General features: G+C 36.4%; 1 protein-coding gene across 3 annotated transcripts in view; it reads left to right on the top strand.

Moving 5' to 3' along the window:
• Positions 1–20,173, top strand: part of HYCC2 (hyccin PI4KA lipid kinase complex subunit 2) — a 58,118-nt gene that overhangs the window by 15,252 nt on the left and 22,693 nt on the right. For all 3 annotated transcript variants that reach the window (XM_072418735.1, XM_072418733.1, XM_072418734.1), the window contains 7 exons: positions 2,858–2,957; positions 8,594–8,671; positions 9,989–10,090; positions 15,468–15,647; positions 17,115–17,195; positions 19,865–19,980; positions 20,068–20,163. In XM_072418735.1, coding sequence (XP_072274836.1) covers positions 8,621–8,671; positions 9,989–10,090; positions 15,468–15,647; positions 17,115–17,195; positions 19,865–19,980; positions 20,068–20,163 — 626 coding nt within the window. In that variant the 5' untranslated portion in view covers positions 2,858–2,957; positions 8,594–8,620. The remainder of the gene's footprint in view (positions 1–2,857; positions 2,958–8,593; positions 8,672–9,988; positions 10,091–15,467; positions 15,648–17,114; positions 17,196–19,864; positions 19,981–20,067; positions 20,164–20,173) is intronic.

Raw genomic sequence — 20,173 nt, 5'->3', positions numbered from 1 at the left:
GGAGGCTTGATAGGGGGGGCGGTTCGCATGACTTGCAGAAGAAATCTTTTGCTAAACACAGCTGAGACTGAGCTTTTTTTTCCTCATATGTAACCTGGGGACGACCTGTATAATTTTTTTTTATATTAGACTTATATTTTTTGTAATCCTAATTGTCAATGGTAAGTACTTCAATAAGCATTCAATATAGGATAAGGTCGTTTTTTGGCTTGTTAAAACATCTGCTTGTCTTGCTGGTGTTCCTGATTTAATAGGACAGTGGTAGGATAGGTTTGATTGCTTATTTCCTCATTGAAAACCCGCAATAGAAGTGTCTACAGGTTCCTCCAACTTTCTTCATCGGCTTGCAAATTTTCAGCCAAGGGATTTGTTTCTAATCACAAGCCCCAGGGCTGTCACATTGCGACTGCTTGACTTACTGCCCTGCTAGCTTTCTTGTACTGTTGATGTGTGAGAAAGATACTCCTGGGCTTTCTTTATACCATATTGTGTAGTGTGTCTCTGTCTCTCTCATTAATTTAGCCAATGATCAGTATATCTATTTACTCTGGGTTACCTGGTTATCAAAGGATCCGTTATTATTACATTATAAAATATTTTGTTGGCAGTGTTCAAAATCCACTTATTCCAACATCCATTTCAATTCTTTATCTAAACACCAGCTGGTACCACACCGTGTACTTGTTTACCTTGTTAAACATATGCTGCAATTCCATATATATATATACAGAGAGTATAAATAAACCTGAAACACTTGATGAGATCCCTGGAGATTACACGTGTTAATTAGACAATACACATTTAGGTTAATGTTTTACCTCGGTGGGGTTTAGTAAGTCTTGAAATGTAAATTCTTAGGCAACGTTGATGTTGTCCTTGCAGATCATTGACACACATAGTAGTACAGTACACTATGTTTTAGAAGGCCAACAAAATATCTTTATAATGAAATAATACCAGATCTTCTGATAACCAGGTAACCTAGAAGACTGCAAATGATGATGGTTATCGAAGGCCCAACTAATCTGTGTGCTTGGCTTTAAATGTTGACTTTGTTATTGTTGCAAACTGACATGCTTCCTTTTTGTCCACAAGCAAATGTTTTTCTTTATGAAAGATGCTATTGCTAGATGAGGTATGTATAGTGTATGTGTTGTAACGTGTTGATTAGAACCCAAAGGTGCGCATGTTTACTGTAAAAATGATGCAACTATGTACCTGAGATGACTCATGTTGTGGAAACATATGCTAAATATACCAACACTTATATGATTGCCCCATGGGATTAGTAATCAACTTTTCTCTTTAATTTGCATGTCTAACAATAACAGTTTATAGGTACCTTCCATAACCAATAAAGTTACTGGTAAAAATAGCAATCTCTGGCTTTTCTGAGATGGCTACTGTGATATTTGGGGCAACCAGGATTCGTGATACACAAGCTTTAGGCAGCAAAACAAAGTGCAAACTGACAAAAGTCAATCAAGATAACCATCCCATAATTCCAGCTTTGTAGTTTTCACAAGAGGTGCACCTTCTACTTCCAAACTTTGATATTATGATACCACATCTGATCACTTGCTTCTACTAGGGTAACACACACTGCTCTCTCCTAGGAACCCCAGGGGAATATAAAGACCTACCTTCCAGCACCATTAACCCCTATACACCAAGACCTGTCTGGCTAAGGCTTTCCCCTTTCAAAAGATCTGGATAGAATGAAGAAGCTCACCCAAGCTTCACTTTTATTCTTAAGACTTTGGAACACATTCTAATCATAATGCAATCATTAGTTGGTCTACTACCCCAGGGCTTCTTTCCCAGTACCCTGCCCATATGTTTAGGGGGCTTGGAAGCCAAATATGAAGGGGAGGGGAAATACCACACATCCAGAACCCATCCCTGTACATAATATAAATACAGCGAAGCAGTAACCCGCCAAACTCGAGAGAGATTCCAGTTTATGTAAACAGGTAACTTAAAATCAACTGCGCTGACCTTTGTTAACTTTATCAAATGATTAATCCTCTCGCCGACTTCTCATCTCTAGAGAATGTGTGGTCACCCAGTTCTTACATATTTGAAATTCCAATACTTGTAAAGCCTGATTTCAGATCACATTGTACTTGTGTATACCCTACCATGTTATATTCCATGTCTTTTAGTTGAGAAGATAGTTTGTAACAAGAAATTCTTAGCAATGAAAGTGTGCCTTTTGCTGTTTTAGTTAAAAGGTAGTAGTTTTAAACATATTGCAAATAGATTTCCCCAGGCTTTTAGTAAGAGTTACCTGTAGGGCCTAAACACTTCCGGCTGAATGTAATTCACAAGACATATCCTAGGCAGCCAGTCATTCAGAGGTATATCACAACGCATTTCTGAAGCATTTACAAATTACAAATTCTTTACCTCAAATACAGGAAGAAAACAATTATTTATATCCTGAATCACTCCCCTCCTGTCTTTTAAGCAGCTCCCTAAATTGGTACAGACAAATACTAATTGGAACAATTGAAATCAATCAAACTTGTTCTTGTACAAACCAGTACTTCCGGGTAAAGAAGAGCATGTGGCCCTGTGTTTTCGATTTATCAGGGTTATAATTTATGTAATGTATTGTTACATTCATTTCACTTCCCACTGAAGTTTCTCCTCACTACCTACCTATCACTTTCTATTCTAATGCCATGATTACCAGGACACAACAAGAGTGAATATCCCCAGTACAGAGGGAGTTTTTAACCCATCTGATCCCCATCCAAACTGGAAAAAAAAAGTGTGTTTACTCGCTTTAAAATAATACTTTTTGTACCATATAATGTGAAGGACATAACAATTTCTTCTCTTGTTTTTACAGAGATCCAAGGATCACCTAGAAAGACACCAAATGCATTCCAAGCATGAAGCCCACCACCTTCCACTGCTCTCTGTAACAAACTGATTTCTTTGCAATTCAGGTAACACTGAACCATACACTAATATTAATAATATTATAAATAAACTGTATTTATATATCACCAACATATTACGTAGAGCTGTACATGACAAATGACAGACACAGTGACAAAGGAGGAGGAGAGGATTCTGCCCAGAGGAGTTTACAATCCAGGAGGTGGGGGAAGTATCACACAATAGGAGGGGGAATATGGATTGTTGACTGAGTAGTGAGGGTAGGCAAGTTTGAAAAAATGGATTTTGAGGGCTCTTTTAAATTAGCAGAAAGTAAGAGGAAGATGAATAGGATGAGGAAGGCCATTCCAGAGAGTTGGGGCAGCTCTAGAAAAGTCTTGGAGCCCTGCATGTGATGAGGTTATGAGTGAGGAAGTCATTAGTAGGTCATTGGAGGCGTGAGGAGAGCGGCTAGGGGAGTATTTTTCTATCTGGTCGGAAAGATAAGTGGGACAAGAACTGTGGGGAGTTGAAGACAAAGCACAGGAGCTTGAATGGAAGCAATGAAGAGAACTACAAAGTGAAGCAACAGAAGAAGAGCGGTAGAAGGATGGATGAGTCTGGCTGCAGCATTCATAATAGATTGTAGAGGAGCGCGTCGGGTTAGTGGAATACCAGAGAGGAGGAGGTTACAGTTGTGTACAAAGATTTTCGTGGTCTCTGGGACAGGTAGGGGTGTATTTTGGAGGACATTCATTACTCATAATGAATGTCTTTAAATGTTGTGCTAAAATACTAAATTACAGCCCTGCATTAATCCTTGTTTTCTGGCCATCCTATATATACATTGTTAATGCAGTCTGTAAAATACCAGTTGAAACTGGTGGGGCCACAAGCACTGAAGATGACACATTTACTACTTCTATAGGGTAAATGCAGCCTTTTACATCATCACAGGGCCACACATGATATTCAGTCAGTGTAATGCTACAGAAAGAGACTGTGAACGTGCAACAGGAGCTAGTCAGGGAGTGAAAACCTGCTAAGAGAGTTGTTGCAAACTGGGGATACACTGCTAGAGAAAGTCATTGCCAGAAAGTTTGTTATATGATATCTCTAGAAATCAATGCTGTTCTATCCTCTTTACAAGTAAATGTTTGTACAAACTGATAGTCCATCCTCTCCAGTCTTAGAAAGCTTTAATAAATCAGGCTCACTGTGTGTCCTATATGGTTTGAGCTCCTGATATAAAAAAGGGAATGTTTTCCTTTTAAAATATCCTTTTGCAAAGGATTTAGAATGTTTGGTTTGGATATCGGTATAAATTATTCATATAAATGTAGACTGAGTTGAGTCTAGGGCAAACCATATAGTTGTGGCCTTTATTATGAGTCTGGTTAATTCCTCTTCCAGGCAGGCGTACAAATCTTGAAGTCCTTTTCCATGGAGATATGTAAATAATATTCAAATATTTACTTTACCAATTGTACAACAGTTTCGTAATCCTTCAGAGAGCTATAGAAAATGTTTTGAGCCTCATGAGTGTCTTTTAGTAGTATAGTGTAGACCTGATAAAGGCTGATGTATTATACATAGACACTGTGGTATATTTTCTTGCTGTGGATCTCTATCTAATTTCTTGCAGCTATTCCAGACAGCAATACAAAAAGCTATTTATATAGGTGACAAGCGGGTAAAAAATAATTGATTTTTTCCTTGTTGAGAACAGATTGTATCTGTAGGATATTTCCAAGTCCCACTGAGTGTGAATTTAAAGAACTATATCACCTAGCAGTCTTTTTTTTCTCCCAATGGATTATAAAAATGAACAGGATTTTCATTATTTTTTTTATTGTGTTAAATAGTCTGTTCTATCCATTGATATAAAGAAAGGTAAAAAACAGCATGCAACATTTAGTTAGGGATGTTAGCCATTACCAGAACAATTTTTAGGAACGTAGCGCCAGCTACCATTGATAAAGATTGGGATATAAGTCAATACAAAGTCCCTAACAATGTCTAGATTGCTGAAATTAGGCCCTCTCCCTTTTCCCCAAAATGGCCAGTTAGGCATGTCCTGAGCCAATCGAGAAAGTAGATAGATTCTCTGAGCCAAAATTTTCAATCTCTTGCAAAAACTACTCCGTTTAAGTCAGTTTACTCAGGTAAGTCTACTTAAAGTGTGACTTTCTATTTACATAGTCATTCTGTTTTGCTGTCATGTTTTTTTTGTTTGTTTTTCAAGCATTATTTTAGGGCCATTTTCTTAGAAAACATTTTTCATATCACAAGTTTGAACAAAGTTTGGCAAAAGAGCTTCAGCTCTTAAATTTGTATTCCCTCCTTAATATTAGTGCAGTGAAGTAGGTAACACTAAAATCATTATACAACCAACTTATTTTTTGTTCTATACCTCAAATTTATGGTACTTTATGGTAGATTTTACTATATATGTATTATTTTACATGATATGAGGAACATTATTTTGCACATTATTTAGGTTTACCTACAAAAGTCTAGAACATACTGAAACTTTGAAAACGTCTGGCATTTAGAAGTACACTTACAGATATAATGTCTGTCAACTCATCCTTCATAAAATCTATTGCAATAAATTAATTTATCCAGGTGCCATATTGCAAACTGCTGAAGGATAAGGCAGACAGAACCTAAGCTTTTATGTACACTGATGTAGAAATATTAGTTCTTCTGCTATTACTGAATGGTAAGCAGTGAGGCTTGGCAGCATTGGATTAATTTAGATGTTCCTTTCCATCAGTACCATTATCAATTTAAGACCCTCTCAAGTTTTATTTCTGTCTTCACACTGGAGAGAATAATTCGTTCCCTTATCACCCAGAAAAAAAGGTAAAGGGAGTTGCAAAATGTAAAATTTACTCCTGAACAGGAGTGTCAGGAAATCCTCTAATAGGAACAAGGTCCCTTTACTTTGAGAAAGGTCTTTTTTTTTTACTTTCTTGTTAGATTTCCTAACAAATAGATTTCCTGCAAATAAATTCAGTCCTACTATTTCCAGTTTGAATGTTTTCCTACAAGGAATATCTGCTTTCACTTGTCCTCATATATTTTTAAAATGCCTTGATGCACCCTTCTTTTCTAAGAAACATGCCTGTTGTCCGTACAGTTTATTATAGTATATAGTGATGCTCATGCCATCATTCCAATGGGTATTTGGAAATAATTTGTGCTTATTCTGCTGTATAACACTACTAAGTAGTTAGTTAACATATTTCACAACTGTGTATTTAAAAATAAATGTGTGCAAAACCCTTAAACACTTTTTCAGCTTTTGTGATTATGAGTATTCGAATTGTATCCTAGGGAACATTTAAGATGTATTCAGCGAGTGAATGCTTCTGATACCCGGTGCTTTTACAGATACATTGTGGAAGCTGTAAAAATAAAAATAAATTAGTCTTATTTAGTTTTCAATAATGTTTGCGATCTGGCTAAATTATAAAAAATATAAAATGTCCACCTGTGGTTTTTATTATTCCCCAGCTTGGGGGTATACAAATATGGAAAACATTCGTTAATTTGTATTTCTGTGGTTTTGAATAATTTTCACCACAGTTATCTTGAAAGCAAAAAAAAAAAGCTTTCCTGGTGACTTTTTTCATAAAAGCTTTTTGGAAAGCTTCCATGCTTCCATTTTTGCTATGAAATTTGCAAGTGTATACCTACATAAAAAGGAGTCAATGGTGGGTAGCATCACTCTTAATTTGAACAGATTTCTTTAAAGCCACAATTTGTGACTATTAACCAAGTCAGATGACTGCAATTAGTTCTCCTTATACACAGGCAGTGTTCTAAAAATGTAAAATCAAGTAAATTCGCAGCTATTAGTTCAGGTTATATAAAGACTTTACAGCATGTAAATACCAAAGAGTGACTTGAGCGCTGTTCTTTTTTTCAGCTTTGCAACTTCTTTGGCTGCCTCCATGCTCATTTCACACATTATTTAAAAAATTACTACAGTGCCTTTTGACTTGCCAAAATAAAAAGCTGTACCCCTGTATTATCCAAAATACAGAGAGACAAATTAAAAACTTATAAAATATTTTAGTTATTTTCAAGACCCATTCCAAATGGATATATACCTTTTTGTTTTGCATGTTTGCTGTTGCACTTGTCTTTGTTATTGTGTTAAATTTAGGTATTGCAGAACAGCGTCTACAGGGAGATTTTTGCATTTAGCTCTCCCTTATTTAGACTTTCTGCTAAAGTTGAAATGAAATATGCAGGAGAGTGCATTATTTCCATTAGTCAGAAGATCACCAGTCACCAGATTTCCACTTTAAAAAGGGGCACAAAGCATAGCTCTTGCTATTGTGTTACATTGCAAATACAGAGCCTGTGATAGATATATATATTAAACCCAGAACTTTTTCTAAGCTGGGTAGTAACTGTTTAGTAACCTCCCAAAAAACAGCCAGGCTGTAAAGGCTGAAAGGTCCCAGGTGGTGCACCCAGCTAAAAGAGGCTGGGGAGAACACTGTATATATACATTCAGTTCATGTTTCTAATAGCAAATACATTTGTATTGTTATCCCAGCTAGGAATAAATTAATACGAATTATGGCAATGCCAGTGTTGTCACCACTCAGGAGTTGCCAGGAGTTTGTAAATACTAAAAATGTGTGCACATCAAACTTTACACCTTTCAAGGAGGAGCTCCATTAGTCACCTTTGCAGATAATTTGGTTTTCAATGTGTCAGTTTTTGAAAATAAATTTTTGGAAAATTCTGCCCACGTGCACCCCCTCATATCCCAGAAAGGACAGAGTATTTCGTGAGTGCTCCAGCTCCTGTGGTAGATAGGCAACTGTCACTTTGACCTATTTAGGCAAAGTGACTGGGTCTCTTTAAATTAGATCAATTGGGCATATGGTAAAATATTTAACCATATGGATACTGGAACAATTGGCTGCTAAACATGTGAGGTTGCATGTAAGAAAAAAAGATAAATTGGATTAAAAAAAGCTGTTTGCAATATTATGTTTTGACTATATTTTAAATCAATTAAGAGGCACCTTGATAAAAAATAATGGTACCTACGTGTAGATAATCGCAAACTATATATAGAAATATTTTTAAATCCTCAACAAATCTTTATAAGCACATTTACATCAAGGTGATGTACATTTACATCACTTTCAAAATATTTACATATGCACAATAAATGGTAAGACTATACAATCCCCTTTAAATGATATATTTGGGGAATATGTAAAATGAAATCATGTAAATCAAGGAGTAATCATAAGGGTGCCTGTCATGTCTGGGTCCGGTGATACTTGAATTGATTACCACATATGTCAGCTTTCACCATGTGAATAATTCAGTGAAATTACTTTTGTGTTTGTCGCATGATAGCCAAAGATTCCCCAGGCTCTCCTTGTGCTAGTTAAGGGGAACTCATAAAGGTCAATTCATAGGACATAAACATAACAGCAAGCCAAAATATTGGCTTTAAGGGCAAATGGTATAAAGTATCTTTCAGGGAAAAACAGACCACAATTTTTGTTGGCATAGCACTGAAATCTTCCCAATTGTGTTAACCGATGTTCAAAATTCACATATTTCACATATTTTGTGTAGTATTAAAAATTTGAATGATTGCAATGCAGGTCTAATGTATTTCTTTTACTGTTCAATAACTAAATACTCTGTCTTTCTGTAGTGAGAGAGCAGTGGACGTGGTAGGAAGATGCTGGGATCTGAACGTGGAGTAGTGGAAGAATGGCTGTCGGAATACAAGGTGAAAATTTGTTTCTAGCTGAATGTGTCACAAGACCATTTTTCTAAGAGCACACCATTTCCTTTTCAATAAAGTTATCATTGCTAATTCTAAAATCATTTAGTAGTCAAAAAAATTGTCCCTGTTGAAGTCAGAACAAGTATAACTGATAATGATTGGTTCCTATGGATTTGTGCACTTATGTATTGTTAAATTGCCCACCAGCAATATAATCAGTTTCTTTGGTGTTTCTTCCTGGATAAAACCAGGGAGGTATCACTTCCCCACTTAAGCTGTGTACACACTTGCAATTTTTGTCGTTGGAAAGGATCTTTCACGATCCTTTCCAACGACAAGGGAGTGCACGATGCATGAACGATGCTGTACATACAGCACCGTTCATGCTCTATGGAGAGGGGAGGGGGAGAGCGACGGAGCGGCACCCTGCTGCGCGCTCTCCCCTTCCCTTTCATTACGATCGGCTGTCGTCCATCGTCCGTGGATCCGGCAGGTCGGTCGTCCGGACGATGGACGACACCGACTGTACACAGGCCGACTTTTGCTCGATAATTGGCCGATGCCGATTATCGGGCGATAAAAATCTGCCGTGTGTACGTAGCTTAACTCAAACCTGCAAATTTTTACTTGGCAGCAGGAGAGCTACACATTATTGGTCCTGCTAGCAAAGGAGTGAGGCTGTGGAAATTTGTCTTCAATTACTCTTCCTGCTGAGTTCATGGCATTAGTTTCTTCTAAATTGTTAAACAAATGTTTTTTTTTTTTTTTGTTTGTTTTTTTTTTTTATACTTAGTATATGTATATGTATATGTATTCAGCCCTTCTGAAGGGAGGTTTTGAATAAATTGTGGACTGTACTTTCAAATGGCTTAGCACTACTTTCTGAATTATTTTATTAAATAATGGTTATAGACTGTGGTATTTTGAAAGATAATATAACCTTTTCCTAATGTAGAAGCCTATGTTATTATGAATTTCTGGGGGGCTTGTATTTTGTGTTTTTCTGCTCATGTTAAACCCAATATGTTTTGCAATGTCTGGTAGAATACCTACAATAAAGTTCCACATGGAGACAGCTGGGTTTCAGCACCTAGAATACCACGGCGCCTAAATAGTAGAATTAGGCTGTTGGTGCTTGACCTGCACAACATGGTGTGCAAAGGAAAAATGTTTCAGCTAAATGTATACCATTATCAATTCGGCTGCACCTTCAGTGATAAAGAGATGGGCAGCACAGACGATTGTTTAGCATGACCAACAGGTTTTGGTCTTACCTATAGCTTAACTATATCACAAGTTTTATTTTTGCTAATTTTACAGGTATTACCTGAAACTCAGCTCACTGCTTATGCTGCTACTCTTCATCGAAAGAAAACTCTAGTGTCTGCTTTGTATAAAGTTATTCAAGACCCAAATAACGAGGTAAGCACATCCCTTACAAACAACCTAAGGTATATTTTGTTATCCAAATCTTAAAATGTAAAGAATAGCAGTGCCTTAAATGGTAGTAAGGACCCTTTACAGTTTTAGGCAGCCCACCAGCAGGTGATTTTATGTGGTCAGGTTATATTGCAGAGCTGTGGTCGCTAGGACCAAGAGTTTTCCAAGCTTTTCATTTTTTTAAAAGCTTGTGAGTGGAAGGAAAAAATATTAGATCATATTAAACTACACTTAATAAAGAACATGGTTTGCGCATTTTACACTTCATTTTTCCAGATAATTATGAGGCATAAAATGGCTCACATTCATGATTTTTTTCTTGGATATTTAATGCACTTGGATAACTATTTGCTATAAAAATGTCTTTAATGATAATGCATTAAACAAGGGAAGAGCCTGACAAGTGGTGACGTGTAAAAATGCCTGACATCTGCCACCATGAGTAGCAGCATATGTTTTTGATTAAATTGCTGTCACATTAAACAGATAATAAGCATTCAGCGGTTTCATAGTTCCAATAACTTAATTGTTGCTGAAAATTCACAATGTGTTCCAGTTTAATGCACTATTGCAGATGTAAGCCTTCCGTAAAATGACTTGTGCCAGCATTTTCCACATAGGCAAAAAAAAAGAACAAACTGGGTTGGCTAGTGTTGTTTTTTTACCGTTTATTATATACTAATATTTAACTAAAACATACATTGATTTTCTTCATACCTAAGCCATTTCAATGAGACTTATTTTTTTCCACAGTGTCATCTCTATCGTGCATAGATTGTAAGCAAAGGGAACATATTTGCATATCTGATGGTGCTCCCTCTTTATCAAAACTGGCAACCAGCCATTAGCTGTTTGTTTAGAAAACCCATGGTGTGTCAACATCTAATGATCTGTGGGTACTTTTTTCCCATAATGCACTAATTCACTAATGGTCAAAAACTTTAAAAAAAAATTCTCCTGTCCTGTTTTTCCTATTCCTAAATACAGCCTAATACTAAAGATGCTGAAAGGAATGGTGCATCAAAATTAATAAACTAACTAAAAATTAATACCTTGCTTAGATCTGGATTGAAGCCAATACACATTTTTCCTAGAAAAGGGTGAATAGACTTCCAGTCTACATTTGCATACAAAGCATGAACATTTAAACATATAATGATCTACACCAGATGTCTCCAACCTCCAGGCCGTGGACCACTGCCGGTTAGTGGCTGGTGAGTTGGGGACCGCAGATGGCAGGAGTGCTTGCTGGTCTCCTTACACTGCTCTTCAGGTAGTCAGTGTGACAGCAAGAGTGCGATCAGTGAAAGTGCGGACTGCCCTCCTCACCCTGCTTACACAGGAACTGCTGAGAATGGCGGAGCAATGTATGTAAGGCTTACAATTCTCTGTCATTCCCAGCAGCTCTGCCACCTGACAGCGCACCAACTCCCTTACACCATTACTCTATTCTCAGCTAGTGTGCTGACAGGAGCCGGAGCTGCTGAGAATAGCGGAGTAGTGTAAGCCGAGACAAACGTTTATTCTATGTTACTGGGCCCTGCTGTCAGAAAGGTTGGTAACCACTGATCTATAACATTTGGTGTGTTGGCTGCTACAGATGACTAGCATCACATCTCCTCCTAATTACCAGTCTTGAGGCCATGCCTATGGGGACCATTATTTCTTTACATTTTTTTCTGGTTTCCTAATCTATTTTTCTTATTCTCAATAAAATATTGCTAAATATTGTTCTAATTATTACTCCAAAGCTCACTAGTGCCTTACTGTCTATTTTGTGTTCTGTGTTCTTTTTCAAGCACAATGTGCTGTGGTGCTTTTCCTACGTTTCTGTAGTAATGTTTTCTTTAAAAATGGTAACTGAAATAATGCTGACATAAATCTGTAAATCATTTTGCTTCCCATGCAAACAATATTAATAATAAGGGTTACTATAACCTTTTTGATGGGGATGTTCCAGAATCCACACTGAATATAACATTTTAGGTGGGCATATTCCAGCATATTTTGGGGAAGATACGCTACATTCACACTAAATATACCTTGCAAGGTGGGTATATTCAACTATCCACACAGAACAAAAACCTCCTAAAGATATTTCAGCATTCCCCCTGAATATAAACCTTTTTGTGGGGTAATCTCCTAGAAGGTAATATTTGGTGTGGATGCTGTAATAGGCCCACCTAAGTGGAGATATCTTGCCATTCACATGGACCTTTTGAATGGGAATACTTTTGAATTCACACTGAACTAGTGTTGATAGTAGCATAGGCTCAAATAAGAATAAGTGGGAATATTTCCTCATCAACATTTTTTCACACTGAATATACCCTCCTAGGGAGAGACACATTTAATATAACCTCTTGGGGGGAATGTCAATATCCACACCAAATATATTCCTTTAGTGGATATTTTTTGCATTCCTGCTGAATATATTCTGGATATTTCATCATCCACACAGAATAAAACCTTTTAGCTGGGGTTATCTCCTTCATGGGGATATTTCAATTTGGAGTGATGGTGGGGATAGGATCAAAGAAGAATCTTGTAATTAGGGACATTTCATTATCCACAAAGATTATTACCACCTAAGGAAGGGGTGCCATTCCATCCACATTTAAATAACTTTGTTGGGGGTAATACATCATCCACTTTAAATATGACCACGTAGGGAAGATATATTTCAGCATTTCGGCAGGATATAACCTTTTTAGTGTGGAATATTTGGTTCTATCTATGCAGAGTATACCCTTTTAGATCAGGGTATTTCTATACCCATACAGAATATAACCTTTACTGGTGATATTCCATAATCCATGGTGAATGTATTCTCTTAGGTGGGAATATCCCAGGTTCACACTGAACTGAAGTAGTGATGGAATAGGAACTGACAAGAATATTGTTTGTTCTGGTACAGCCTGCTACTGCAGATGCCCTATTGGAGATCATGGGTCATTAAGATAGACAATGAAACGTCTTTGATATTTTTTCAATGAAGCTGGTGATCAAAAAGCCAACTGTGTACACAGACAGCTCATTACACTCTAACATAATTTCCTTTATCTTTTCTCCTAGATTGAAGTGTAGCGGGGTTTAGTTTGTAAATATATAAGGTCACAGACAAATTCTGCCTGACACACACTCCTAGCACATGACATGGATTGGACTTATAATGTGAATTTATAGCAGAGTATTTTCACATTCAGTCCATGCAAAATTTTTTTGAAGTAGACCTAATTGCTTTAGGTAGCATTCTAGCTATTCAGTATGCCTATTGTGACGTATATACATTTTGCTGCTTGTTTTCATGTTCTCAAACTTTTGATTTGACTTTTCTATCAGGGTTTCTTAGCTACTGGTGATGATAATAAAGTGTCTATCGGGGGTTTCTTAGCTACTGGTTTCTTATAAAAAGGATTTAAAAGCATTATGACAGATATGTGTAAATTACAAATCTTACTGAACAAAAGTAAAAATTCTCAGACAGGTAATTACCAACTTGTTTACCTTTCATAAATCATACAGAGGCTGACCAACAATGTATAAGCTAAATATGGTTTACTTTTTGAAAAAAAGAATGGATATACTACACATTAAAAGTTTGGACACACCTTCTCATTCAATAGTTTTTCTTTAGTTTTATTCTGTTCATTGTAGATTATTAGTGAGGGAACCTGTGAGGGAACATATATGGAATTGCATTTTAAACAAAAAAGTGTGAAACTTGAATATTTCTTTGCACGCTCTTGGCATTCTCTCAATCCACTTCATGAGGTAGTCACGTGGTATTGTCTTAAAGTTCACAGAGGTGCTGAGCACTTGTTAGCTGCTTTGCCTTCCCCCTGGGATAAAGAGTTACTTCATCCCTAACCATTTTATTTATGTTTTGTTATGGTTCTTGTGGAGACTGTGCCATCTCATGCAGCACTCTCATAACTCTGCCTCTCCAAGGTGAAGATTAGATAGAATGGCATGATGCTGCATAATGCTGCAGATGCCATGCCGGTTAAGTGTGCTTTTGAATTTATAAAAAATCACAGACAAAGCACCCCCACACCATCACACCACCTCTATGCTTCACAGTGGGAAGGACACATGTAAGAAACCATCCTCTCACCTTTTCTGTGTCATGCAAAGACATAACAGGTGAAACCAAACCGCTAAAATTTGGACTCAGACAGATTTCCATTTGTGAAATGTCGATTCCTTTGAAACATTTAGCTGAACTCTAATCTGGGGTGCTGGTAATTTGTGATTTCTGGGGCAGGTAATTCTAATACATTTATTCTCTGCAGCAGAGGTAACTATAGGTTGTCCTTTTGCCAGGGAGGTCATCATGAGAGCCTGTTCCATTATAGCATTTGATGGTTTTCACAACTGCACTTAAGGATAAAAGTCTGAAATTTTCTAGACTGATCTGTGTCTTAAAGTAATGATGGATTGCAGTATCTCTTCACTTAGTTTATTGGTGTTTGCCATAATATGGAGTAAATCAGTAGTTAAATAGGGCTAAAATTGTATAGAACTGTATACCAACCTACATTTGCACAACACAACTTATGGTATAAAACACATTAGGAAGGCAAGAAATTCTCGAAATTACCTTTTGATAAGACATACACGTTAATAGAAATCCATTCCAGGATATTACCTTATAAATCTGATTGAGAGAATGACAGAAATGTGTGAAGCTGTTATCAAAGCAAAAACTGGCTACTTTGAGGAATATCCGTGTATATAAATATTATGTTTATACTTTTATGCAGTGAATGTATAGAGGTATTTTGTTGTACCCTCAACCATTCCTGGCTGAATGCTAGAGGGTAGCAGAGCAGCTGCAGATATCAGCGTCTTGCTGTTTAGAAAATTACTTTTCCAAGGATTCCTTTCATTGTCTATCAAAGTCTAGGTGTTTACACTTGTAGTCTCAGCTCTCCTATAGTACAATAGGGTGGCTACAAATCAAGACATGTAAGCAGACCATGATCTGTAGCCCCAGGCAATACTGATGTGCCATTTTTTGTAAAGAGGAAAACATATTTATGGGACTAACTCAACAGCAACAGGAGGAAAAAATGATTTGTTTTTCTCCTTGACTTGGTGACATTTTACCACCGTTTGGCAGTATCAAGTGCTTAGTATATTGCATTGAATCACCGCTATAAAGATGGGCAGAGTGCAAAACCCATAAATATTAGTTTTGGCATTTGAACTGATGATATTTTGCACTGCATCGAACACTCCTGTCATTTTATTCTTCTACATATTATAATAATTTATTTAATCCTAAATCCTAATTTTCCTTTTGTTGTTTTAAATCTAATCATTGCTAATTTCTCCTTTTTCTTTATATTTTCAGCTTCTGGAACCAATCTGCCACCAGCTATTTGAGCTGTATCGCAGCTCAGAAGTGCGACTCAAGAGGTTTACCATGCAATTCCTGCCAGAGTTGATCTCCATCTACCTGCGCTTCACTGCCAGTCGCGACCGGCAGAATAATGGTTGTATTGAAGCTCTTCTGCTGGGAATTTACAATCTGGTAATGACCTTTTTTGAAGCAATACTGGCACAATGATTTAGATATTTGGACTGTAGCTAGTGACTACCAGCCCTGGTGTACAGTTGCTCTGTTCATGGTGCTTTTTTTTTTTTGTTCAGTTTTTACAATATTCCAGTGGTTATTAATCAGTAGGTAATTAAAAGAGAACCACTCTATTCACAATAAAAGTCAAATCAAAGGCACCAAAAAGCCATTTATTGCATTCTGGCTGCAGTCCTAAATAAACAACACGATAATAAAACTGGTTGTTTTTCCAGTAATATTCTAAAATGCAATGAATGGCAGGTTTACTATTTACATAATTTGATGTACCTGAAAACCCTGCTTTATGTTTTTTGCCTTTTTAAACAAAAAATAACAGCAATGGACAGGACATTCACTTTAACCCACTGTGTTTTTGTTGTTATTATTATTATTATTATTAATAATAACAATATTATGTGTTGTGGACTGTCCTGATTCTGCTGAGAACACAGTACCCCTTGACTGAAAACTTTTGTTTTTTGTATTCCAAAATTTGATTTATATTCTCATACAAATCTATATAAAAAACTACTTGAAGCAGGTCAATGTAGGTCAGAAGGAGGTCAAATGTGCATTATGATGATGATTTCCTTAACTTTGAAGTGCAGGCTTGTTTCCCATCTAAATATTCAAGAAGATTATTATTTATTATTATTAAACAGGATTTATATAGTGCCAACATATTGCAAATGACACACAGATACAGACAGTGACAGGTGGAGGGGGAGGGGACCCTACCCTGAAGAGCTTACAATCTAGGAGATCTTATTTATCCAGGTCATTGTAAATTTAGTAGTTAATTGCAAACAACTGGACCCGTTCTTGTAAAGTTGAAAAGTAATTTCACAGCATTTTATGCCTTTTCATCTGTTTGACCAGTGTATTTCTTGCAGTGGAGGTTGTGTCAACATTGAATATAAATTGTATTTTTTTGAGCTGGATTCAGCTTTTCAAAGGAAACCTGTTAGCGAAGGTAATAGGTGACACAATGAAGACTGACATTTCTGACCATCCTTTCTAAAAATGTTAGTTCCTTGGTTGTCAGACGATATTGGCTGCAGAGCTGCCCGAGTCTCTGAGCTGGAACAAGTACATAAATAAAAATGTCTGTCACTTTCTGACACTTATTTACAACAAGTTAATTCCACATGTGTGATTTGAAAAGCACTGACCAAAGGCAACAAAGCATTTTCTAGAAGAAGCTAGAAATAGCAATCCAAGACGAGGTCAGTTTAATAATGCTGTGTTTTTATTTTAGGCTTTACGGTAAAACACAAATACAACAAAGTTTGATAAAAACACATTTCTAATAGAAAACCTCTTTATATAACCCTAATGCTAATAAATACAATCATACCTACAATGTTTATAGTGGTTACTGGCTAACTGTACATCTAATAATATTGTTTCACTGATTTATAGGAAATTGCTGACAAAGATGGAAACAATAAAATCCTGTCATTTACCATTCCATCATTATCCAAGCCTTCAATATATCACGAGGTAAGAAAGAAGTGTAGACTAAAACATATCAACTATGGTGTAACAATATGATCTTCACAGCCACAGCGGATGTTCTGTTAAATTAAATATTAAAAAGTGGTTAAATAATTTTTGGACATTCATTTTTATATGCAAGGTTTTTTGAGTTAAGTTCATTCAAAGGTGTTGTTTTATACCAGAAGCAGGATCGTATCGTAACCAGGAATGTTTTAAATATTACATTGTAGTATGCGGTCTCTTCTGTTATCTAAACCTCGATAATGGCAAGCTTTATAATGAATTGAAGTATATTTACATCAATCAAACCAAGATTTTTTTATTTCCAAAGTTCTGGGGATTTCAACAAAAATTGATAGAGATTTCATATAAATTATATATATAAATTATTTTTCAGTGAACAATTTTTATAGGGTAGTAACCGAAAATGTAAACTAACTCAAATGTAGAGAAGTCTAAGCAAATGTAAAGAAATCATTCACATTTTCTGTGCAGTTGGAAGCTCTCCAGCCCATAGCAAACAGCACCACAGGTAACACCATTTGCACATGGCAGAGGCCATGACAAAAATCTTCCAATAACAATCCAATTTGTTACTTTTAGGATCTGTACCGCAATCTGCCACAGCTAAATGCATAAAAATGGCTCCCAACTTCTCCCGTTTATTTAAATAGGAGAGGTTGGAACCACGGTTGAGCTTGTGCTAGACTGCTGTGGTTCATTGTGCATTTAAATATTCCCTTAAAGCTTGCCAGCATGTAGCTTAAAATCTGTCTTTTTTGATTATTAAGTATTTTAGTAACTTTAAAGTTGATTGTACAGTCAGATTGTAGTGAGTACAGTTATTCTTAGAGGTTGATGACTTTTTAGTGTTCTCCCCAGCTTCTTTTAGCTGGGCGCACCACCTGGCTGTTTTTTGGGTGGTTACTGAAGAGTTGGGTCACAAACAGGGGCTGCCACCCACCTAAAATTTCTTGCCACCCGGCTTAAAAAAAGTTTCTGGGTTGAACACTGCTTATATTATTATAAAGGAATATTATAATAAAAAAATAAAGATGGAATTATTTTTTCCCAGTGTGCTTGATTGACAATACAAAATACTTGTCAAAACCCAGAAGTGGTTAAGCCAGTTATCCAAGAATGGAACATCCCAGCTCTGAAAAATATCTGCTGATAAAAAAATAATTCCAAACATTGACTGTAGCTGTTTCCTATTTTAAAATGAGTAAAACAAACTGACTAGCCAGCGATAAAAAGAAAGTTAGAAAGCTGCTGTTTAAAGAGGTTTATTGATCCTACTTTGCTGATCCTATACTATCACTTGGTTAAAAAAAACCTTTAATTTCTCGGACTAATTGGTTCCAAGAAAGGTTTTTACATAGTAATCCCCCTATTGAATAATCCACTGTAAGATGATGTAACATTAATTGCAGCTAGATGTGTGTTGCAAATGTATTTCCTTTGTGATATGGTCCTTTTATCATGGTAACAGTAAGGGCTGAGGATCAAGGTGATGCATTGATGTAGGTGGCAGAGACCTTCCAATTATAAATTTCCTTTTTACTCTTTCATTTGTGATAGGATATTTTTATGTATTTGGAGTGTGTTTATTCGTATAGCAAATACTGTTTGATACTGTGATATACTGCATTTGGTAACACACTGTATCTCAAAAAGTGTGTTAGCCATCAGACCTTTTATATGACCAAATGTATGTGGACACCATTCCAAATTATTGAGTTCAGAGATATCTATTGAAAGATAATGGTAATGCTCCATTAAAAGATTTAGGCAATTTTGTGATTGCAGGTTCCAGCAAGAGATTGGGGAAAAACCCATTCTGATCTAGCAGACTGTGCCCTTTGCACAAATCAAGCTCATTAAGCCAGGTCTTATCATCCAACAACCATACAGTGTAGCCTAATTTGCACAAATTTGAACAGGCATGCTGCGTGGTTTATGGTGAAAAACGTTGTTTTATCATTAATCATAAATCATATACAGGATTTATATAGCGCCAACATATTATGCAGAGCTGTACATTAACTAGGGGTTGCAAATGACAGACAGATACAGACAGTGACACAGGAGGAGGGAGGAGAGGACACTGCCCCAAAGAGCTTACAATCTAAGAGGTGGGGAAAGTAACACACAATAGGAGGGGGGATATGGAATGGTGGGAAGTAGTGAGGGTTTTAAAAGATGAAGACAGGGAAGGCAAGTTTAAAAAAATGGATTTAGAGTGCTTTTTTATTTTCTTTTTATATTATTGCCTGTGTATTTAAATGGGATGTCCATGATCATAAATGTGATGGTCAGGTGGTCGGTCACAAACCTTTAGGTATTTAGTGTTTACAGTCCACATATAACACAACATAAATACATATATGACCTTCATATTATATTCCTGGTGAATCAAAAAATAAAAAATGGTAACTCCTAATATTGAATAATTGAATAGGCTTCCTTTTGTTTTATATATTGTAAAATGTAATATAATGTCGTTCTATATGTTGTAATCATCATACATGATTACATTTTAACCTATTGGCTGATTTATGTGTTCTGATTACACCTCATAATGTATGTTACGCTTTGGACCTGGATTTGGATTTTTTTTATTCTTTTTTTTGCCTTTGTGCATTTTGTCACTCTTCTGATGTTTTTGTTAGCCATCATCATTAGGGTCTATGGCTTTGACGGAGGGAGCTTTGAGTCAGCATGATCTAATCAGGGTTGTGTACAGTGATCTGCACCCCCAGAGAGAAACCTTCACAGCGCAAAACAGGTAAGAAGGACTTTAAAGGAAGAAGTTGCATATATGCTAGTTTTGGGGGCATTCCATTCCATTAACTACATTTTTTTATGCTCACAGGTTTGAAGTTCTGAGCTTTCTCATGTTGTGCTACAACTCTGCTATTGTGTACATGCCACCTTCCTCCTACCAGTCTCTATGCAGAATGGGTTCTAGGTAAGTAGAA

The sequence above is a fragment of the Pyxicephalus adspersus genome, chromosome 7, assembly GCF_032062135.1.
Source record: "Pyxicephalus adspersus chromosome 7, UCB_Pads_2.0, whole genome shotgun sequence".
NCBI classification, from domain to species: domain Eukaryota; kingdom Metazoa; phylum Chordata; class Amphibia; order Anura; family Pyxicephalidae; genus Pyxicephalus; species Pyxicephalus adspersus.
Note: the sequence above shows the minus strand (reverse complement) of the source record. Positions and strands in the feature narration are given on the sequence as shown.